Source organism: Polypterus senegalus, chromosome 3 (genome assembly GCF_016835505.1).
Source record: "Polypterus senegalus isolate Bchr_013 chromosome 3, ASM1683550v1, whole genome shotgun sequence".
Taxonomy (NCBI): Eukaryota; Metazoa; Chordata; class Cladistia; order Polypteriformes; family Polypteridae; genus Polypterus; species Polypterus senegalus.
Genome location: NC_053156.1, coordinates 188,375,468 through 188,400,645, shown reverse-complemented (window position 1 = coordinate 188,400,645; position 25,178 = coordinate 188,375,468). Strand labels below are relative to the sequence as shown.

Here is a 25,178-nt window from a genome sequence, read left to right as displayed (position 1 = left end):
AACTCCAGGCGGGCTGCCATGTGCCTTTTACTAAGGAGTGGCTTCCGTCTGGCCACTCTGCCATACAGGCCTGATTGGTGGATTGCTGCAGAGATGGTTGTCCTGCTGGAAGGTTCTCCTCTCTCTACAGATGACCTCTGGACCTCTGACAGAGTGACCATCGGGTTCTTGGTCACCTCCCTGACTAAGGCCCTTCTCTCCTGATCGCTCAGTTTAGATGGCCGGCCAGCTCTAGGAAGAGTCCTGGTGGTTTTGATCTTCTTCCACTTACGGATGATGGAGGCCACTGTGCTCATTGGGACCTTCAAAGCAGCAGAAATTTTTCTGTAACCTTCCCCAGATTTCTGCCTCGAGACAATCCCGTCTCTGAGGTCTACAGACAATTCCTTTGACTTCATGCTTGGTTTGTGCTCTGACATGAACTGTCAACTGTGGGACCTTATATAGACAGTTGTGTGCCTTTTCAAATCATGTCCAATCAACTGAATTTACCACAGGTGGACTCCAATTAAGCTGCAGAAACATCTCAAGGATGATCAGGGGAGACAGGATGCACCTGAGCTCAATTTTGAGCTTCATGGCAAAGGCTGTGAATACTTATGTACGTGTGCTTTCTCAATTTTTTTTTTATCTTTAATAAATTTGCAAAAATCTCAAGTAAATTTTTTTTCATGTTGTCATTATGGGGTGTTGGGTGTAGAATTCTGAGGAAAAATGAATTTAATCCATTTAGGAATAAGGCTGTAACATAACAAAATGTGGAAAAAGTGATGCACTGTGAATACTTTCCGGATGCACTATATACACACAGGTCCATAAACATTTGGACAGAGACAACTTTTTTCCACATTTGGTTCTGTACATTACCATAATTAATTTTAAATGAAACAACTCAGATGCAGTTGAAGTGCAGACTTTCAGCTTTAATTCAGTGGGTTGAACAAAAAGATTGCATAAAAATCTGAGGGAACTAATGTATTTTTTTTAACACAATCCCTTTATTTCAGGGGCTCAAAAGTAATTGGACATATTAAATAACTGGAAATAAAATGTTCATTTCTAATACTTGGTTGAAAACCCTTTGCTGGAAATGACAGCCTGAAGTCTTGAACTCATGAACATCGCCAGATGCTGGGTTTTCTCCTTTTTAATGCTCTGCCAGGCCTTTACTGCAGCGGCTTTCAGTTGCTGTTTGTTTGTGGGCCTTTCTGTCTGAAGTTTAGTCTTCAACAAGTGAAACATACTCAGTTGGGTTAAGATCAGGTGACTGACTTGGCCATTCAAGAATTTTTCACTTCTTTGCTTTATTAAACTCCTGGGTTGCTTTGACTTTGTTTTGGGTCCATTTGTATCATGAAACGCCACCCAATCAATTTGACTGCATTTAGCTGGATTTGAGCAGGCAGTATGTCTCTGAACACCTCAGAATTCATTCGGCTGCTTCTGTCCTGTGTCACATTAGAACATTAGAACACTCTAGACGAGAACAGGCCATTCAGCCCAACAAAGCTTGCCAGTCCTATCCACTTACTTCTTCCAAGAAAACATCAAGTCGAGTTTTGAAAGTCCCTAACGTCTTACTGTCTACCACATTACTTGGTAGCTTATTCGAAGTGTCTATCGTTCTTTGTGTAAAGAAAAACTTCCTAATGTTTGTGCGAAATTTACCCTTAACAAGTTACCAACTGTGTCCCCGTGTTCTTGATGAAATCATTTTAAAATAACAGTCTCGATCCACTGGACTAATTCCCTCATAATTTTAAACACTTCAGTCATGTCACCTCTTACTCTTCTTTTGCTTAAACTGTAAAGGCTCAGCTCTTTTAATCTTATCTCATAATTCATCCCCTGTAGTCCTGGAATCAGCCTTGTCACTCTTCTCTGGACATTCTCTTGTGCTGTTATGTCCTTTTTGTAGCATGGAGACCAAAACTGCACACAGGACTCCAGATGAGGCCTCACCAGTGTGTTATAAAGCTTGAGCAGAACCTCCTGTGACTTGTACTGCACACATCAAGGCGCTATATAACCTGACATTCTGTTAGCCTTCTTAATGGCTCCTGAACACTGTCGGGAAGTCGATAGCTTAGAGTCCACTATGACTCCTAAGTCCTTCTCATGAGGTGGACTCTCGATTTTCTGACCGCCCATTGTGTATTCAAACCACACATTTTTACTTCCTATGTATAATTCTTTACATTTACTGGCATTAAATTTCATCGTCCACAAATCTGCCCAATTCTGTGTGCTATCCAAGTCCTTCTGTGATGATATAACGGATACCAAATTATCTGCTAATCCACCTATTTTGGTATCATCTGCAAACTTAACCAGCTTGTTACTTCTATTCCTATCTAAATCATTTATATATATATATTAAAAATAGGGCGGCACGGTGGCACAGTGGTAGTGCTGCTGCCTCGCAGTTAGGAGACCCGGGTTCTCTTCCCGGGTCCTCCCTGCGGAGTCTGCATGTTCTCCCCGTGTCTGCGTGGGTTTCCTCCCACAGTCCAAAAACATGCAGGTTACGTGGATTGCCAATCCTAAATTGTCCCCAATGTGTGCTTGCTGTGTGTGTGTGTGTGCCTCCTGCAGTGGGCTGGCTCCCTACCCAGGGTTTGTTTCCTGCCATGGGCCCTGTGTTGGCTGGGATTGGCTCCAGCAGACCTCCGTGACCCTGTAGTTAGAATATAGTGGGTTGGATAATGGATGGATCGGCCAGTTCTGATGAGGTTCCTCACACCATCACCCTCTGATTCCCGTGTCTGAGCCAATTCTGCCCACATCTATAAACATCACCCTGAACTGCCACTTCTTTTAGTTTGATGCCCAACCTCTCATGTGGCACCTTCTCAAATGCTTTCTGAAAGTCCAGATAAATAATATCATGAGCTCCAATTTGATCGTATCCTTTTGTTGCCTCCTCATAGAATTCCAGCCTGTTACTAAAACACGACCTCCCTCTTCTGACCCCATGCTGACTGTCCCTAATAACTCCTGTCCTTGTCATGTGTTGCTCAATCTTATCTTTAATAATCATCAATAAACACTAGTGTCCCAGTGCCACTGGCAGCCATGCACGCCCAAGCCATCACACTGCCTCCACCGTGTTTTTCAGATGATGTGGTATGCTTTGGATAATGAGCTGCTCCACGCCTTCTCCATACTTTTTTCTTGCCATTATTCTGGTGGAGGTTGATCTTAGTTTCATCTGTCCAAAGAATGTTTTTCCAGAAGTGTGCTGGATTTTTTAGATGTTCTTTAGCAAAGTCCAATCTAGCCTTTCTATTCTTGAGGCTTATAAGTGGCTTGCACCTTACAGTGCACCCTCTGTATTTACTTTCATGCAGTCTTCTCTTTATGGTAGACTTGGATATCGATACGCCTACCCCCTGAAGAGTATTGTTCACTTGGTTGGCTATTGTGAAGGGGTTTCTCTTCACCATGGAAATGATTCTGCGATCATCCACCACTGTTGTCTTCTGTGGAAGTTCAGGTCTTTTTGCGTTGCGTTGAGTTCACCAGTGCTTGCTTTCTTTCTCAGGTGGGTTTTTTCTGTTTTCGCAGCTTGATGGCTTCTTTCACCTGCATGGAGAGCTCCTTTGACTGCATGTTGTCTGTTCACAGCAAAATCTTCCACATGCAAGCACCACACCTCAAATCAACTTCAGGCCTTTTATCTGCTTAATTGATAATGACATAACAACGGACTTCCCCACACCGGCCCATGAAATAGCCTTTGAGTCAGTTGTTCAATAACTTTTGAGCCCCTGAAATGAAGGGATCGTGTTAAAAAAAAATGCTTTAGTTGCCTCACATTTTTATGTAATCGTTTTGTTCACCCAACTGAATTAAAGCTGAAAGTCTTCACTTCTAAATATATGTACTGTGTGTGTATGTGTATATATGTGTGTATATATGTATATATGTATATGTATATATATATATATATATATATGTATATGTGTATATGTATGTGTATATGTATATGTATATGTGTATATGTATGTGTATATGTATATATATATATATATGTGTGTATATGTATATATATATATGTATATATATATATGTATATGTACTTCTGGGCACTCCAGGTAGGTTGCAGCTCTGGAATATGAAAGTACTGGAGGATAATGGGTTCCTGGTAGCTTCACGCTTGATTCTTCTCAAATCCTTGGCAGCTAATTTATGTCTTTTGTTCTCAACACGTTTCTTGCGACCCTGTTGACTATTTGCAACAAAATGTTTGATGGTTCTGTGATCACACACCAATATCTTAGCAATTCCAAAAGTGCTGCATCCCTCTGAAAGACTTTTTACAATTTTTGACTTTTCAGAGTCAGTTAAATCTCTTTTTTGTCCCATTTTGCCTGTAGAAAACTAGCTGCCTAATAATTCTGCACACCTTGATATAGGGTGTTGATCTCCTTAGGCCACACCCTCCCTCATTACACAAATACACGTCACCTGACGTGCTTAAATCCAATAAGCATTCTAGTTAATACAGCTTGGAGTTGGAATATACGCATTAAAAATGATGATATGGTCAAAATACTCACTTGCCTAATAATTGTGCACACAGTGTGTGTATGTATATATATATATATATATATATATATATATATATATATATATATATATATATATATATATATATATATATATATATATATACAGTGGATCTTCGGTTCGCGACCATAATTCGCCCACACACACACAACTATCGTTTCTGTTCAAGTTCTATTTAAATTTTAAATAGAAGGAATTTTTATTTAGTTGACAGAATATTATTCCGGAATAAATCAACTCAAACCTTAAATAACTTATAATATTTTGCTCTCCATAAAAATATATTCTGTCTAAATTATACAAGTTAGAAATAAACGTTAAAAGAACAAAAATTTAAATTTCTTTAAGCCTTGTTCACATGGGCGTTAAGTTTTTGGATAAGCGAACTTGCTCTGAACGTCCTAGACGTTTATGTTGCATTTTGTGGTGGCGATCGATTGACTTCTACACCGGCGTTCGTTTGTCTCTGTCTAACGCCAGCCTGCAGCCCAAATTGTAGTTTGTGTGTTAACCTGTGGAGGCAGTGTCGGGAACTGGATATGAAAGCCCTTGTCGTTTTATTTGAGGTGCCTCCCTTCAATATGGACCATTTTGCTATGTTAGATATTAATCTTCTTGTTTTGTTAAAAATACTCGTAATACGGCGACGTAGGGAGAGAAAAAATCGCCGCCTCTACTGGTTTCATCCTCTGACTGCACAACGTCGGGTTAAAGCAGTGCTTCTCAATTATTTTCTTTCATGCCCCCCCCCTACGAAGAAGAAAACATCTCGCGCCCCCCGCGCGACTATAAATAGTATCATTTGTCTATAAAATTGTTAGAAGTACACCGCTGCTTAACACTGTATCCTTATTAACGTATAAGAGAATAAAAAAAGAAAGAAATATGGACCAATTTACAACAAAGAATAGCTTTATTAAATGTAACAGAAAAGATTTTAAGTGCATTCTAAATTCAAAAAAAATTTAAAATAAAAATAAAAAAGCATGTTCCCCGAGGTCAGACGCGACCTCCTTGACGGAGCCATGGGGGCGCGCCCCACTATTTGAGAAACACTGGGTTAAAGGAAGTTTTTTTGTGCTTTATGAAGAAATGCGAAAATTTCCGCGCAAGTTTTTTAATTACTGTCGGATGTCGGTTTCCACTTTTGATTGTCTGTTGCAGCTGGTGCAATGCCACATTGCACGCCGATCAACCAATATGCGACTTGGTGTTAGCCCCGAAGAGAGACTACTTGTCACTTTGAGGTAAGGAAACAGTAGTCGAGTGTGCGCTTACACCAGTGTTATGCACTGAAATGCCCCCCCTACATAATCGTTATCAAATAGTATATTAGAACATAAATTAATAGGTTCATGGTTTACAAATTACACGAGACAATAAAATAAAATAAGCAATATGAAAATATATATGTTGTATATGAAAACATAAAAATATTAATATTTTTTCATATACAACATGTAAACTTATATATATCCGGTCCTCCGAAGTGTAAAATAAACGCGCAGAAAACGAACTAGAAGCGGTTTCCTTGTGTTCGTTGGGTTTTAAACGCCAAGAAAAAGCTGCATGCAACGTTTTTTTGATGCCGTATAAACGCGCTGCCGGACAAACGACGTCACCAAAGCCCGTGTGAACACTCTCATTGACTCCTACGTAGAAAACACTCGACGCTTGATCGCGCTCACCAGACGCCTTCTGACGCAAAAAACGCTCCATTTTAACGCCCGTGTGAACAAGGCCTTACTCTTATGTAATTTTATATAAAAAATAAAGTTACATTTTAAATATCCCAAAAGATTTTGCTCTCCATAAAAATATATCCTGTCAAAATTATACAAATTCAAATATGAACATGGTGCATAACAAAACCTGGAAATATAAATAAAATTTGTCCTTTTCAGCAATAACAAATCAAATCATTCAGTTGTCTTTGCTCATATGTCATTTTTTCAGAGCTGGAAGCCTGGCATCTTTTTTTGGCAACAAGTTCGTTTGTGTTTGGTGTGAGGTTCTGTGTTGTGGAGATTCTCAGGATGGACTGCAGGTGCTCATCAGTGAGGCGACTCCTGTGTGCTGTTTTGTTAGTCTTCATCACTGAGAAGAGCTTCTCACACAGATATGTGGTACCAAACATGCACAAGGTTCGAGCCGCATGTAGACGGAGCTGGAGCATTTGTGCGGGAATGGAGTGAATAAACTGTGCGGGCCATGCAGTATCGTACTTTGCCTTCAGTGTGCCATTACACTGCAGCTCAATCACCTCCATCTGAATCTGCACAGGTGCAGTTTCCACATCGACGGCAAATGGGTTGCGAAACAACTCAAAATTCTTTTTTTGTTCTTCAAAGTCACCAAAGCGCCATGCGATCTCAGTGTGCAGTGTGCTTAGTTTATCAGCAAAGTGCGTATTTGGGAACACCGTAGTGCCGATTTGGTTCAACATTACTTGCCAACAGGGAAAGTGGGGCAAGTTGCACTGGTGCATTTGTGTCTCCCATAAAAGTAGCTTCACTTGAAATCACTTTGTGATTTTGCACGGTAAAACATCTGCTGAAGTGTCAGATTCTTCTTTAACTCTTCTGCTTTCTGTATCTTGTGCATTGCATTCAGGTCTTTCAGGTTATCTTGATGTTTTGTCTCATAGTAAACTAAATTCTGTAATTACAGCCACATTAGCTCCACAAATGAGACACACGGGTTTACCGGCAATGTCAGTAAACATATACTCAGCCTCCATCGGTTTTAAAGGCTCTATGTTCAGAATCACCTTTTCTCTTCGGCATCGTGTGGGCTAGCTTCGCAATAACTTGCAGCATCATAAGCTAGACTTGATTAACGCGTAAGTGTTGGCAAGGCAGCTGAAGCGCTGCATTATGGGATCTGTAGTTTATTGTGTTACCAGCACTTCATATCCCCGGGCCATTAATAACAATAATATATAAAGTGATCTCGCGGGCCGGATGTGGCCTGCGGGCCTTGAGTTTGACACATATGGACTAAATAGAACTTGAAAAGATATATTTTTTCAAATGTGATCGCGCAATTCAGGTCGAGTTTACACGCACTACAGTACATCGAGCCCGCGTGCTATTGTGGTTTTGCCTGCGTGCCTCAAGAAGTCATCCTCCCCTCGCTCTTACTTTTTACCGCTCATCTAATGAATACACCGAGTATGGCTTTACCAAAACAATCATTGATCGCGAATAAAGTATCCATTATTCATAAAGCTTTAATTGTTAATCTTTCTTTCTGCGTTAACCGCATATTTTTTCTTACGTCTCAAACCAAGGGGATGCGAGGCTAAAATGTATCGGGAAGCGCGCGTACATACTCAGTGCATCCCCTCTCAGGAATCAAGCCTCGGAAGCCAGCGCTAGAGGCGAAGCCTCTACTATTGCGCCACGGCTTGTGGTTTGTCTATTTGAGCGTAGCAGTGTAATTCAGTTTTTGTTCAGCACTCTTTGGAACTGTTGCTTTTTGCCTGCGCACTGCGTCAGTTCACGTGAGCTGCTGATTATGGTTTTATATGACACTCGCTCGCTTCTAATTGTTTCACTGCCTTCTTAATTATATAATGTATGTTTTCTTCAGTGGTTTTTGGAGCTCTTCCTGGTTTTCTACATACTGCGTGATTACGTGGGAGGCGTGATGATGTCACATGAAACTCTGCCCCCCCCACGACTTTCGAGCTCAACTCCATTACAGTAAATGGAGAAAAATAGCTTCTAGTTATGACCATTACGCGTAGAATTTTGAAATGAAACCTGCCCAACTTTTGTAAGTAAGCTGTAAGGAATGAGTGCCAAATTTCAGCCTTCTACCTACACGGGAAGTTGGAGAATTAGTGATGAGTGAGTGAGTCAGTGAGGGCTTTGCCTTTTATTAGTGTGTGTGTATGTGTATATATATATATATATATGTATATATATATATGTATATATATGTGTGTGTATATATGTACAGTACTGTGCAAATGTTTTAGGCAGGTGTGAGAAAATGCTGTAAACAAAGAATGCTTTCAGAAATATAAATAATGATTGTTTATTTTTATCAATTTACAAAATGCAAAGTGAGCGAACAAAAAAATCTTAATCAAATGAATATTTTGTGTTTCCTTTTGCCTTCAAACCAGCATCAATTCTTATACTTACACAGTCAGGTGTATGATCAAGCAATTATACCAAACAGGTGCTAATGATCATCAATGTCACATGTAGGTTGAAACATAGTCATTAACTGAAACAGAAACAGCTGTGTTGGAGGCTTAAAACTGTGTGAGGAACAGCTAAACTCTGCTACCAAGGTGAGGTTGTAGAAGACAGTTTCATGTCATGGTAAGATTGAGCACAGCAACAAGACACAAGGTAGTTATACTGCATCAGCAAGGTCTCTCCCAGACAAGGATTTCTAAGTAGAATAGGGTTTCAAGATGTGCTGTTCAAGCTCTTTTGAAGAAGCATAATGAAACGGCCAACGTTGAGGATCGTAGACGCAGTTGTCAGCCCAGGAAACTTAGTGCAGCAAATGAAGATGTCCAGCAGTGCCATCAGCTCAGAACTGGCAGAAAACAGTGGGACCCAGGTACACCCATCTACTGTCCGTAGAAGTCTGGCCAAAAGTGGTCTTCATGGAAGAGTTGCAGCCAAAAAGCTCTACCTCCGACGTGGAAACAAGGCCAAGTGACTCAAGTATGCATGAAAACATAGGAACTGGGGTGCAGAAAAATGGCAGCAGGTGCTCTGGACTGATAAGTCAAAATTTGAAATATTTGGCTATAGCGGAAGGCAGTTTTTTCGTTGGAAGCGCTGGAGAGCGGTACAATAATAGTGTCTGTAGGCAACAGTGAAGCATGGTGGAGGTTCCTTGAACGTTTGGGGCTGCATTTCTGCAAATGGAGTTGGAGATTTGGTCAGGATTAATGGTGTTCTCAATGCTGAGAAATACAGGCAGATACTTATCCGTCATGCAGTACCATCAGGGAGGCGTATGATTGGCCCCAAATTTATTCTGCGGCAGGACAACGACCCCAAACATACTGCCAAAGTCATTAAGAACTATCTTCAGCGTAAAGAAGAACAAGAAGTCTTGGAAGTGATGGTATGGCCCCCACAGAGCCCTGATCTCAACATTATCGAGTGTGTCTGGGATTACATGAAGAGACAGAAGGATGTGAGGAAGCCTACATCCACAGAAGATCTGTGGTTAGTTCTCCAATATGTATGGAACAACCTACCAGCGAGTTCCTTCAAAAACTGCGTGCAAGTGTACCTAGAAGAATTGATGCTGTTTTGAAGGCAAAGGGTGGTCACACCAATTATTGATTTGATTTAGATTTCTCTTTTGTTCATTCACTACATTTTGTTGATTGATGAAAATAAATTAATTCCTTTTTTGAAAGCATTCTTGTTTTTACAGCATTTTTTCACACCTGCCCAAATCTTTTGCACAGTACTGTATTTGTTAAATGGCGGTGTTAAAGGCCAAAACAGGATATGATGTCAAAAGATGCTGGACCTGGAAGTATCTTCCTCCATAGGCTCGGATCCGGAAGTGATGTCATTAAGAGGGATGTACCTGGAAGAGTCCTCCTCCATGGGTTTGGGACTGGAAGTTATGTTATCAGAAGGGCCAGAAGTAACATCAACAGGGCCAGGCGATATTTCCTGTGAATGGTCTGTAGGAAAACAAGACATAAGGTCAGCGCACTCCATCACCCCCTGGTCTGACGTAGAATTACTCTCATTTAGATCCTTTACCTGCCTCCCATGTGCACGTGTGTGACAGGCGCCATCTCAGCCCAGGCCCATCGAGTTGTGCATTCCTGACCAAGAGGTTGTGAACACTAGAAAGAGCATCAGCGTTGGTGTGAAGAGAACCTCGACAATAGACGAGCAAAAACCTATAAGACTGTAGGTCAAGAAATTATCTGGTGACCCGTGGGTTTGATTCCTTGTTTAAGGCCATCCACTGTAACGGTGTTTAATCTGTGACACGGGTGAACTACCTAGCCAAGAATCACCAAGGCCTCCTGCTGCACGGCTACATATCTGGTCTCCCGTTTCAACAGTTTACGTCTCAGGAACATATTGGTGTGTTCAACAACATTGACGTTCTGGCTCAGCATGCCACCCAGGCCTGTGTCCGAAGTGTTCCGTCTGGAGAATAAAAGGCAGAGAAAAGTCAGGTGCCCTTAAAACAGATGTTGACGTAAGGGCCTTGTATTATCGTGGTATTTCCCTCTACTTGCCCTTTTACCTGTTTCCTCAAGGGTAAGTGTTCTCGTCAAGTTCGTTATCGGGTTGGTCTACTGTTGCACTTTAAGATGAACACACATAGATAAACACACACACAGACCCTAACCACAGCAGTGCCCCATGAATGACACACACACGCTGATTAACCCTTAGCACTTTAAGCCACACAAGTGCTATAGGAATAACAGCCTGTCATTCAGCACTTCAAGAGACTTAACTTATTTTCGGCACGAACAACAATACGATGTTTTAGTGATATCTCAGACCTAAATATTACTTTTGGTCTACAAGAATACATTTAAACATACAAAGACTCAGCACTCTTGACTATAGGCCATTCATCAGCCAAGAAAACCTTCTTTCTCGTATTTGTCCCTTCTATTGAGTATAGCGCTCTCACTCTCAGCCTTATAAACCTCGCAGCACAGAAATAATGGCAAAAATCCGGCTGTCACCAGGTGCTCAAAGAAATCTAACTTATTACTTCAATCACTCTAGACATTAAAACAAAGCATTGAAAGTTAAAAGCAGCATGGTATTTATTACAAGAATAATAATAATACCACAAGAACAAAGAATACTAGAAAATAGGTACTGATAGGAAAGTCTGAATATATATAGTCTTTAGAAAAAGCTTACGAAAAAGTTACAGATGACAACGATGAATGTCCCAGGGTGGCGTTTGATTTAGCAATCGATGTTCATGATGCCTTTCTGACGACCAGGGCCGTCTTCGTCCGTTCCTCTTCTTCTCCCTTTGCTTCTCTCTAACTTGCTTTCCAAACCAAGACATATTTATTATGAAATGTCAAGCCTTGGTTTCACAACACATACACCTGATTGGCTGGCTGTCCAAATGATTGATGAATTAATTCACTGTCCGTTTTCCCACACACCAAAACCTTTGATGTACTCTGAGGTATCAGTAGTTCTTCCTGTCCCAGGCTATAAAGCAAATTAGCACGAAGCTATGAACAAGTGTTATAAAAGTAACGTGTAAGGGAAGAAAAACTGCTTTAATTTGTCTTAGTTCATCTGTTGTCTTGTCTTGAACAAAATATAATGGAAACCAAAATGTACAAATTTTATACACCATAACAGGCCTGTTTTATGTCACTAAATGCAGCCTTTGTCTTATCAGACCATACTGCATGGTTTGGGGCCCTCTTCTATGTTAAGTCTGTCAAGTGTGCCACTCTCTCCGAGAATCGGGGGCACAAACCCGCAGTAGTATCCAACTAATCCTAGAAAGACTTTTGCTTTTTGATTCGCGAATGGGGCTTTTTCAAAATGGCATCTTTTTTGGAACATTGTGGCTTCACAGTACCTCGACCCACCAGGTAGCTCAAGTACTTGGCTTTGTTTAATCCAAAGAAGCATTTCTTTGGATTAATCTGAAGCCAGGCCTCACCCAGTGTCTGCAATACCACTTTGGACCTGCTGTAAGTGTTCCATGTGCTGGAATAGATGACAACGTCATCCAGGTAGGCAACACTACAGTGGTGTGAGAAACTATTTGCCCCCTTCCTGATTTCTTATTCTTTTGCATGTTTGTCACACAAAATGTTTCTGATCATCAAACACATTTAACCATTAGTCAAATATAACACAAGTAAGCACAAAATGCAGTTTTTAAATATGATGGTTTTTATTATTTAGGGAGAAAAAAAATCCAAACCTACATGGCCCTGTGTGAAAAAGTAATCGCCCCCTTGTTAAAAAATAACCTAACTGTGGTGTATCACACCTGAGTTCAATTTCCGTAGCTACCCCCAGGCGTGATTACTGCCACGCCTGTTTCAATCAAGAAATCACTTAAATAGGAGCTGCCTGATACAGAGAAGTAGACCAAAAGCACCTCAAAAGCTAGACATCATGCCAAGATCCAAAGAAATTCAGGAACAAATGAGAACAGAAGTAATTGAGATCTATTAGTCTGGTAAAGGTTATAAAACCATTTCTAAAGCTTTGGGAATCCAGCGAACCACAGTGAGAGCCATTATCCACAAATGGCAAAAACATGGAACAGTGGTGAACCTTCCCAGAAGTGGCCGGCCGACCAAAATTACCCCAAGAGCGCAGAGACGACTCATCCGAGAGGTCACAAAAGACCCCAGAACAACGTCTAAAGAACTGCAGGCCTCACTTGCCTCAATTAAGGTCAGTGTTCACGACTCCACCATAAGAAAGAGACTGGGCAAAACGGCCTGCATGGCAGATTTCCAAGACGAAACCACTGTTAAGCAAAAAGAACATTAGGGCTAGTCTCAATTTTGCTAAGAAACATCTCAATGATTGTCAAGACTTTTGGGAAAATACCTTGTGGACGGATGAGACAAAAGTTGAACTTTTTGGAAGGCAAATGTCCGTTACATCTGGTGTAAAAGGAACACAGCATTTCAGAAAAAGAACATAATACCAACCGTAAAATATGGTGGTGGTAGTGTGATGGTCTGGGGTTTCTTTGCTGCTTCATGACCTGGAAGGCTTGCTGTGATAGATGGAACCATGAATTCTACTGTCTACCAAAAAATCCTGAAGGAGAATGTCCGGCCATCTGTTCGTCAACTCAAGCTGAAGCGATCTTGGGTGCTGCAACAGGACAATGACCCAAAACACACCAGCAAATCCACCTCTGAATGGCTGAAGAAAAACAAAATGAAGACTTTGGAGTGGCCTAGTCAAAGTCCTGACCTGAATCCAATTGAGATGCTATGGCATGACCTTAAAAAGGCGGTTCATGCTAGAAAACCCCTCAAATAAAGCTGAATTACAACAATTCTGCAAAGATGAGTGGGCCAAAATTCCTCCAGAGCTGTAAAGACTCACTGCAAGTTATCAAACGCTTGATTGCAGTTATTGCTGCTAAGGGTGGCTCAACCAGTTATTAGGTTCAGGGGCAATTACTTTTTCACACAGGGCCATGTAGGTTTGGATTTTTGTTTCTCCCTAAATAATAAAAACCATCATTTAAAAACTGCATTTTGTGTTTACTTGTGTTATATTTGACTAATGGTTAAATGTGTTTGATGATCAGAAACATTTTGTGTGACAAACATGCAAAAGAATAAAAAAGCAGAAAGGGGGCAAATAGTTTTTCACACCACTGTATAGGAGTTATGAGGTCATATTACATTATCCTCCAAATGTTAGAAAGTAGGCAGGGCCCCTTTTAACCCAAACGGAAAAATCCAATACTGCCAGTGTCCACTAGGGGTACAAAATGCTTTCTTAACCTTTGCAGATTCCGTTAAAAGAAACTGCCAATACCCTTTTGTCATGTCAAGTGTGGTCAAGTATTTAGCCTTTCCTAGCCCCTCGAGGATGTCTTCTGATCGTGGTATCAGATAGGTATCAAATTGGGAGACTTGATTAAGTTGACGGAAGTCATTGTAGAACCTCCATCTTCCATCAGGCTTATTGATGTAGACTATAGGGCTGGACCAGGGACTATAACTTTCCTCTGTCACTCCTAGTTCCAACATGCGCTTTATCTCAAGCTCCACTTGAGCTCTTTTTGCATCAAGGTGACGATAGAGGCGCTCTCGAACTATAACCGCAGGTTCTGTCACAATGTCATGAACAGTTAGAGAGGTCCTTCTGGGTTTTTCACTTACTATCTCCGGATGAACAGGATGACTGATTCCAGCACCCGCTGTTGTTTGGGGCTTAAATCCGGGCCGAAGTTAAGGTTCTCCTTGTAAGCAAAGAGTGAGCAAGGCTGGCTGGAGGGGAGGATCAGGATCCCTGTCCTCCTACGATTTCAGCAGGTTTATATGATAGACCCGTTCGCTCGGTCAGCAATTGGGCTGTTTCACCCAATAGTCGACAAGTCTTTTCCTCTCATTAACTTCATATGGAAGTTGCCAATGGGCAAGTAATTTAGAATGTGTGGTAGGTACTAGGACTCGGTCATAATTTCAGACATGTGCTGCTTGCTCTTCTTCCATGTGACATTTTAGTATGGGATGAATTTTTCCAAATCTATCGCTTAACTGTGCAATGTATTCTAATATGTTTGTGGAGCAAAGAGCCTTGTTTTCCCAGTCTTCATTTAAAATATCTTGTATGCCCCAGGGTTGTTGTCTGTATAATAATTCAAAAGGCTAGAACCCCGTGGAGGTTTTTGGCACTTTCTGATATGCAACAAGGACAAGGGGGAGGAGCTGGTCCCAGTTCCTTCCATCCTCGCTGACCACCTGGCGAAGCATCTGTTTGAGAGTCTGATTAAACCTCTCTGAGTCCATTGGTTTGAGAATGATACACTGCGGTTTTTAGATTCTTAATTTTAAGTAATTTTGCTATTTCCCTGAACATCTCCTTAATGAAGGGCATCCCTTGGTCCATCAGGACTTCCTTAGGGATTCTGATTTGTGCAAAGACCCCTACCAATTCCCGTGCGATGGCTTTAGAAATGGCTAAGCATAAGGGAACAGATACTAGGTAATGTAATCTTTGAGGGCCAGAATATATTTGTGTCCTCTGGCTTGGAGCTCTAGGGGTTCTATGAAGTCAACCCTGATTCTTTCAAATGGGACATCAGTCAGGGGAATGGGAACAAGAGGAGCACGGTCTGTGCTAGGAATTCATCGCAATTGTCACTCTTGGCAAGGTGTGCAAAAGCGTCAAATCTCCTCATTAATTCCTAGCCAATAAAATAGGAGCTTAATTCCCTCCAAGTGGCCTCTTAGGAGATGGGCGCGTGCTAATTCACAGACCTGCGACCGGAAGGTTTGGGGAAGTAGCAGCAGCTTCCGCATCTCCCTCTCATGCACCTTTACCCAATACAACAGATCATTCTCTAAAACAAAGTGAGGACCCTGTGGCATGGGCTGATCTTAAAACAGTATCAGAAGTAAAGCAACCAATTGAAGACTGGTGTTTGCTCAACCTGAAGTCCCTCTGATTTGATTTAATGTTTTGAAATTGTTTTAATTGAGGTTTGTGCTTTTCACTGTTTTTATATGTCTGCTGTTTGTGCTGTTCTTATTACGCTTTTCTATTAATGATGGCAATAATGCACAAACCCACTGTAAACTAGTCATAGTATATTTTATGTAGCTCACTTATTACAGCACGCCATCACAGGAAACTTTATAAAATAAACAACAGTCCAAAACAACACATGATATCATTCTGTACCTGAATATATGTATCGTACTTAAGCCATTTCACAGGTAATGTATATATTATAATATAATTTAATAATATATATTATTAAATTTAGTCTGGAACATGATTTCATTAGCACTTTAAGATTATTACCTGTTGATGCTGCTTGAAAAATTTAAATTAAACAATAAATCTGGTACTTATGTTATAACGGTAATTTATGAGATAAATCAGTGATGAAGGTTGTGCAATATCAGTATTATTCTGCCCTTACATATGATAAATTGAAATTGTTAGCTGTTTGTTTATTAGTGGACAATCAAAAATTGCAGTTAATTAATAATGCAAAAAAGTAAACATGTCTTGTGCAGAAAGCAATGCTGCACGATATTTAAAAATAATTCTGAATAAAGTTATTTCCTGCAATAGTGAAAAACAAAACAAATGTTTGGGTTACATGTCACTTGTTATTAAATTAATAAAAATAAAGCCGACCCTCGATTGTCTATCTTAACATTTAGTTTTCCCGGATTTAACTTACCCTTCATAGTGCAGATATAGATATAAATATAGATGTAGATATTTAGGTATTCTCTTTACAGCTTATTTTTCTGGGATCATTCACTTTTTGTCTTTTGTGGAATAAATAAGTACCTGTAGCACACCGTCAGTAATCCAACAAGATATTTGTAACTTGTCCATTGGTGGTAAAAAAAGTGTGTGTTTTTGTGTGTGAATAAAATGTTATAAAGATACTTGTTTTTCTGCCTGTAATGAGGACAAAGGTCCAAGTCTTTAGAGTCCTGGTGCTCCCTGTTTTCCTATATTGTTGTGAGACATGGACACTACCCAGTGACCTGAAATGAAGACTGGACTCCTTAAGTACTTTGTCTCTTCAGAGCATCCTTGGATGCCACTGGTTCGACTTTGTGTCGAACGAAGGGTTGCTTATGGAGTCCTAAATGAGACACATCACCTGTTTTGTGAGGGAGTGTCAGTTATGCCACTATGGCCATGTGGTGTGATGCCCTGAGGATGATCCAGCTGTTTGGATCCTTATTGTTTAGGACACGAGCAGCTGGACCACACCAAGGAGACACCCACATAATACCTGGCTGTGGCTGGTGGAGGGTCATTTCTGGATCATGGGACTGGACGTCATGTCCATCTGGGGTGTTGTCAACTGGGATCCTGAGATGTTTTGTCATATGATGAGTTTGGCAACGTGTTGTGCAAGTGCATTCTCCCCAACATGACCTGAGGAGACTGTGGTGAATTTCACATATTCTCATAGTTTATTTGCTATAGTGGATAGAAATGTAATTTCATAATCTAATTTATGTATCAGTGAACCCCCTTTTTGAACTTTTTTCTAAAATTTATCCAGAGCTCCTTCAAAATATTTCCTGCTTTAGTACATCTTTAATGTATATAGTAGCCATTGTACAATTTATCTTTACAATAATATGAATATGCAGTGGCTTAAAATATCCTTTCAAAGTTTAGCACTTTTTTTTTTTAAAATATGATTCATTTACTTTTACATTAACTGAATAATACCACACTGTCCATTTGAGGAGGAAAATGAATCTCATGATACTACATTTCTTAAGTTTACTCTAATTCCCCATTTGATTTCCTGTGTTTTTATTTTTTTTTCCCTTCATTCATTTTTGAGCCTCATTTATCTTGGGGTTAAGATTTGCCCGTCTTACTAGTAGTCTTTTTTTTTAGTTAAACTTTTCTAATAAAATATCACCCTATATATAATGAGCATTGTCATGTAATTTTTTATTTTTTTTTTATTATAAGTATAATGCATAAAATGTTTTTGAAGGCATGAATATTTCATTTTCTAGCTTGTCCTGTCTTGTTTTTTCAAGGTGATAATGCTTGGTTTGCAAAAATACTTTATCAGAACTACCTGAAATGAAATGAATTTATTGATTGAAAGAGTTAGTGAGTGGGTTGTCAAATGGAAAACTGCTTTACATTTAAACACAGTTATGTAGCAGACACTTCGCAACTGTGCATTTTCAGTATGTCTTTGTAGAACAAATCTGCATTATATGTCTGGAGTTCAACTTGCTTGGTCCTTTTTTTTTTTTTAATTCTTTTTTATACTTCAGAATTTTCATTGCCCACTTCTCTGTTTGCTGTATTATAATTGTTATTCCTTCCATTATTTCCCATTTATTCTGACATAAAAAGTATTGAGAGTAGACGTGAGCCTTGATATTTTTTAACTAATTTTGTATCCATGGTCTGATTTAATATTAAACTGCATTTCATTTTCTGTTTCCAAGCTGCCAAATAACTGTAAAAAGGTACATCTCTTACCTACTGCTCCTGCTTTACCTATGTCTTTTTTTTTTTTTTCCTCCTAGGGAGTAGCCGGACTGGACTGTGTATCTATGGGGATGTGGGTTTTATGCAAATACTGATGCAGTTTTGCCAATCATAATTACTTTAGACCAGATTACTAATTCCTAAAAGATTTAAAGCTGTGCTACAAGGCAGCGATCTCTAATAATTGAAACACCAGTTTGATGTAAAAATGTTAATCAGTGCAAGCTAATTTTTGTCATCAGCTTTCGCTGGCTTTGATACAAGTTAAACTCAACATATAGCAGTTCAGAATCTCACAAAAAATAAAAATCTGCAGTTTTAGTTAAAAAATTAGATAAAATTGACTACAATAAAAATTGAAAGCCAATATGTTCTTCCAGGGCAATATGGAAAATGTTTGAGTAGTTGATTTTTTTAACAATGCTAAAACAAATGAAACCATTTTTGCCCAAATGGAGGACTGATCAGTTGGAATCATACAAAAAAGTATTAGCAGATGGCTTTCTTCATAATTCTAAAATCTTTCATTCTTGCTCTTTTTTTAATCCAAGTTGCTGTCAGATATAGGCAAAAGCATAGCAATTCCCTGTTTCATTCTTGTCCTCAGTACAAAATTATCAGAGTTGAGCTATTTTGAAATTTCCATCACTAAATGTAAATTATCTTGGGATTGATAAAAATTTACATGTATCCATAATGACTGGCTACCCCCTACCTTTCACTTTTTATTTGAATCAGATATAATGCTAGTCTAAATAACAAATTCTCCTGTGTCATTTCACGTTTTAAGATGACATTTCCCATCTACACCAACAAAGTGAGTAGCCCTCACTTTAATTATTAGACTAGTCTGAAATAAGATTTTGTTAAACATTTTACTTAGTAAAATATTTCGGAAAGTGACATTTTCAAGTCCTATTTGACTGAATGAACTTTGCTTTTTACTGAACAATATTAAAAGTGATTTACCAGAAAATAAGCAATTTATTCTAAGGATAATATGCATAGTTTGGGAAATGTTTTCTTAAAGAAAAGGACTTCATTTCTACTAGGACTGGTTTTAAAAATCGTCATTAATTTGGTGTATTTGAATTTTTTAGTTAATTTGTGTTTTATACCTTTCATGCTTTAAGGCCACTTAGTCATATTTTCTAACTTAATAGCTTGCTTCTTTTGTGAAGAAATTTTTTTTGAGCCAAGTTAATCAATTAGCTATATAGCCAGGGTTTATCTACTTGGCAACCTAGCCGATTACATTTTTTGGTGTGGTATTGTCAGTAAAGGTATCATGTTACATACAATTGGTCTGTGACAGAAAATCATTTGCAATTTTTTTTATGTAAGTAATCTTTGAAAACCTTTATTGGTAAATGATTGAGTGATGCATTATTGTTGCGCATGTAATCCATGTCCAATTTTTTTTGTCTATTGTTTCTTTTAATATTTCTTTTAATACAATATTTATTATTTTTTCATGGTATCACATAAAACATAACTTTCCCCCATGCAAAATAGCATAAATAATGGAAGTAGTCAGATAGATAAATATAGTGCGCTCCATAATTTTTGGGCAAAGACACATTTTTCCTTGATTTTCCCAGCTGCTCCACAGTTTAAAATTACAAATCAGACAAATGAGATGTGATTCAATTGCAAATTGCAGACTTCAGCTTCTGGGTATTTGCATACATTTTGGACATACCATTTAGAAATGACAGTACTTTTTATACATGCCCCCCATATTTCAGGGCATCAAAGTGTTCGGGACAATTGGCGACACAGGTGTTTGTGATTATTGTGTTTCATTGCTTCATTACTGCAGGAATTAGATACCTAGACTTCCTTCTACTTGCACACTACCTTTGGAGTCTGTAGTTGCCATAGTTCAACATGAGGACAAGAGCTGTGCTATTGAAAGTCAAAGAAGCCATTATGAGGCTGGAAACAAGAATAAAACCTTTAGAGACATTAGTAAAACCTTAGGGTTACCTACATTCTGGAATATCATTAAGAAGAAAGAATGCACTGGTAAGCTCAGTAATCACAAAGGGACTGGTAGGCCAAGGAAGACCTCCACTGCTGATGACGGAAGAATCCTCATTATGATAATGAAAAGTCCCAAATGCCTTTCCGACAGAGCAGAAACTTTCTCAGGTGGCAGATGTGTATGTGTCAGAGACTACTATCTGAAGAACACTTCATGAACAGAAAAATACATGCCATACTGCAAGTTGCAAACCACTAGTTAGCCACAAAAACCAGATATCTAGATTACATTTGTGAAAATGTACTTATATGAGACTGGAAGAATTCTGGAACAAGGTCTTGTGGACATACAAGACAAAGATGAACCTGTATTAGAGTTATGGCAAAAGTAAAGAGTGGAGATGAGAAGGAACTACCCAAGATCCAAAGCATACCACCTCATCTGTTCAACATGGTGGCAGAGTATTATGGCTTGGGCTTGTATTGCTGCCACTGGTACTGGCAGACCTATCTTCATTGATGGTTTAACTGCTAATGGCAGCTGCATAATGAGTTCTGAGGTGTATAAAAACATCTTATCTGCTCAAGTTCCAGAATCCAAAAATCCTGCTATGGCAACACAGGAAATTTTCAAAGCTAAAAAACAGAAAATTCATAAATGGTCAAGCCAGTCACCTGATTTAAATCCAGCTCAGCATGTCTTCCATATGCTAAGGCAACAATTTAAGGAACCAAGCCTCCAAAACAAGAAATCACTAAAGATGGCTGCATTAGAGGCATGACAGACTATCCCCAGAAAGATGCTCAGAACCTGGTAAAATCAATGAATCGTACACTTGCAGCAGTCATTGCATGCAAGGGATTGCAACATTGTTATGCCCCAAAAATTATGCTGCCCTCAAATGGAGGGACCATGTTGAAAAAGTGTAATGTCTACATGGTGTAGCTGAAATGTATGCAAATACCCATAAATTTAAGTCTGCAATGTGCACTTTAATCGCATCTGAATTGTTTGATTTGTAGTTTTAAACTGTGAAGAAGAGGGGTAAATCATAGAGAAATGTGTCTTTGTCCCAAACTTTATGTAAAGTACCGTACATAATATATATTTAATTGTTAAGCACCATATATGGTGTTGTATGATTGTTACTTTACTCCAGAAAAACCGTTAGTTTGCTTTTTATTTCAGAAAAGTCACAAAATGCTTCTATTCCACATGAAAAGTCCAGTTTAATTTCTGTTTTACAACTGCTTTAGTTAGGTTTGACTACACTGCCCCCCTGCTTATGGACAATGCTTCTAATGGCATATCATGTAAATACCTGTGAAGCAGGAATGTATATGGATTTGTCAAGTAATCAGAAGAAATTACAATTTCCTGCACTAATCACATGGAGTGTAGCTGTGCTTATTTCGGCCAATCCAAATTCTGTTTTCAAATAAGTAACATCTCAGAACAAACTGAGTGAGGTCCCTGATTGTTTGACAGATATGTTGGGCTAGTTACAGATTGGCAGGCATTATTGATTGAGTCATCTGTAACTGGTTCTTTCACTACTACATAATTGAAACTTTTTGAGTTAAGGAAGTTTTTTGCATAATGAAGCACTTTTTGTAATATAAAGATAACACCTGGTGTTTTACTTGTAAGATCCTGCATGTGTCAACTTTTTAAAGACCTCCTAATTAAACTGATTTACTTCTCAATACTTCAAATTTTCTTTTGACATAATTCCTTTTTCCAAAATGTTCTTCTCATCTGGTTTAGCATGCATACACTAATTCCCCACAGTATGTGTGGTTGTTTATACAAGTTTCTTTTCTGTCTGTATTATATATTTTACACAGTAAAAGCTGCTGTGAAAGCAAATTCCTGTTGTTACCTTGTTATAGATTAGTGCACTTTTTATTTGGACATGCAAGTTGGAAACCACACAAGCAGAATCACTGTATAAGGAAATGGTGTGTTTCTAAAACCAAACCAAGCTTCAAAAAAGAACATTACTCAAGTCTTTTTCCATTTGACTTTTCCCAAATATGGCATCAGTTTGCACATATTTCTTTGTTGGAAAAAAATGTTATGGATCATCTATAATTTGAAAGTGGGAATGCAGTTTAAGAACAGTTAGTGCTGTTTTCCTCCCTTTTTTCAAGCTGACTACACTAACTTGCCTGCCAATTTCTTAAATATATTGTATGATATTTACATTTTGACATATCTGTGGCACTTCCATGTATTGATGCAGTTCTGTGTATGTCAGTGAACAATATAACACAAGCCTAATATGCGTTCATGCATCTTGGATGTAGTTCACGTTGTACTTTCTCATCTACCTACTCCGCATAATGTTAATATTCTTAATTTTCTGGGGATTGGCCTGTGTTTTGGTAGATTGTACATATGGAAAGTGAACTTAAGAAAGAATAAATGTATATCCAGTATAAGTTTAATACAAGTTGGTAGAAATTTCTAAACATATATTAAGTGTGTTTCAGGTTTGTGCTTCTTTATATATAGTTTTCAAACTTTAGTGTGCTTAGTTTTTCCTGGTTTCCTCTGTTCTCTGCGATTATTATTTTTCCAGGTCTTGCTGTCAGTTATAGTAGCAGCTCAAACCCAATTTCTTTGCTGAGAAATTGAATATTAGTTATTTCACCTTGTCATTGGTTCTACTCTACAGTAGGTATTGTCATGATAGTTGTTCCTTGCTTTCGGGTGTTGATTTTCTAGTATTTGACTAATTTGGATTTGTATCTTGATTTACAGTGCCCTCCAGTTTTCCTCAATTTTCCCACTGCTCCACAGTTTAAAATTTCCAATCAAACGATTCAGACGTGATTCAAAGTGTACATTGCAGACTTCAATTTTTGTGTATTTACGTACATTTTGGTTACACTATTTACAAATTACAACAGTTATTCCTGGTTCCTTCATTTTTGGGACATAGCAATTGTAGATATATTGAAGTAGTCATATTTAGTACTTTGCTGCACATGCCTTGCATGCAATGACTAATTAAAGTCTACTATTCATTGACATCACCAGGTAGTGGTTATCTTGTCTGTCAAGTTTCTAATCTTCAGCTCTTGCTTGGTTTAGGGCAGGGGTATTCAATTAGATTTTTCATTGGGCCAAATTGTCATACGGCTTTTGCCAGTGGGCCACACATTTCCCTGTATTTCTTGTATTGTACCATTAATACAAAGCACCACTGCATTTTCAATATTTTTATTTAAATGAGTCAAATGGCATTAGAATTAACCGCTGGCTTCTAGTGCAAATAATAAAAACTGCAAAACATAGCCAGCTTTAGTTTTTACAGAAATCTGAGTCACAAATTCACAGTGACAGTATTTGCTTTTTGCTTAAATAAAATAAAGCCTAGAAAACAATAATTACAATTTCTTTTTGTGCAAATAAGAGCAAATATCAAAGTCACAAACTCACAGAAACAGTAATAGCAATATCATATTGTGCAAATAAGAACAAACATAACTTTGAATGAAATCACAAACTTAAACTGCTGGCTTTTAAAGCATATAAAAGTAAACAAAAGTGTGTCTAGTCTTCATACTACAGGACATTTTAATCTATCTCTAATGAGAAAAGTGACGCTTCATTGACTGGGCAAGACAAGAAAAGTTAGGTTCATATGGGGTGACAGCAATTCGCGAACAGTGATGCAGATGCTCATTTGTCAAGGAGATCCGATTGTCTGTTTTTATGGCATTCATGTGAGAGAAGGATGATTCACATGTATATGTTGATTCAAACATTGTTAACACACACGGCCAATTTTTTCATGTTTGGGAACATCTCTGGGACAATGTGCTTTGTCCAAAGCTCTGTGCAGCCTTTTTCCTGAAGGACATCCTTTAATTCACATGATGCTTGCATTTCAATCATTTCAAGTTGCAGGGGACCTTCATCAATACCATGCAACTTTAGGAACTCTGCTGCTTTCGGGGAAGTATTGGGTGTGCTGGTGAAAGTGTTCCTCACAACATGCAGCAACTCTTTGGGAATGTCAAAGTCATTAAATCTCTGTGCAAAGTTGTGTTTATTATCCAACATGTTGGTCAGAAATGTTTCAGCCTTTCTGTGCTTGCATTCACAAAGGAAAGTGATGATTTCTTTCCTCAGTTCACAGACTCGTGAGTGAGTTTCCCTGGCTTATCCACCTCACATTGTTATGCAAAAGTAGGTCAACATGCTCAGCTGACATATCAGCAAGAAGTTTGCGAAACAGTCTGTGTTGGAAACTAGATGTTGATCTGATAAAGTTAATTGGAGCCATAACAGAATCCATTGTGTTTTTCAACTCACCACTTAATTGTGGGCAAAGGAGACACTGATGGATGAGGCAGTGCAGTGACTTCATTTTTGGCGCAAGTGCAGACAGTCCTTTGATCTTCCCTGCCATCGAGGGCGCACCATCTGTAATAAGCAGGTTGATACGCTCCAAGTCCAGTCCGTTCTCTTGAAAAAAATCAACAATCTTCTGGAAGAGAATTTCTCCTCTTGTATTCCCTTCCAGTGGTATTAATCCCAATATGTCCTCTTTGAAACAGTGACCATCGAAAAATCGCACAAACATACAAAGCTGAGCTACATCCGAGTTGTCTGTTGATTCGTCCACAGCCTGAGATATGAAATCAGCCTTCCTCAGTTGATTAAGAAGAGTGTCAAAAACATCCGTAGCTAAAACGTCCACCCTTCTCGCAGCTGTTGTATCGGACATTGGGATTGATTTAATCGAAGATATAACCTGCTCTTTCACTTTTTCATCCGTTACCACCTCCTCAACAGCAGCGTGTATGCATTCTTTTACTGTTTCAGAATCTGTAAATGGTCTTTTATTTTTAGTCAGTATCTATGCAATTCGGAGAGATGGTATTGTA

At 38.8% G+C, this 25,178-nt stretch overlaps 1 protein-coding gene across 3 annotated transcripts in view; it reads left to right on the top strand.

Annotated features, from left to right (window-relative positions):
- eprs1 (glutamyl-prolyl-tRNA synthetase 1) overlaps positions 1 to 25,178 on the top strand; it is a 228,993-nt gene that overhangs the window by 104,327 nt on the left and 99,488 nt on the right. For 2 of the 3 annotated variants that reach the window (XM_039748322.1, XM_039748321.1), the window contains exon 13: positions 18,248 to 18,268. The exons of the other annotated variant lie outside the window; for it this stretch is intronic. In XM_039748322.1, coding sequence (XP_039604256.1) covers positions 18,248 to 18,268 — 21 coding nt within the window. The remainder of the gene's footprint in view (positions 1 to 18,247; positions 18,269 to 25,178) is intronic. 3 annotated transcript variants of the gene reach the window in all.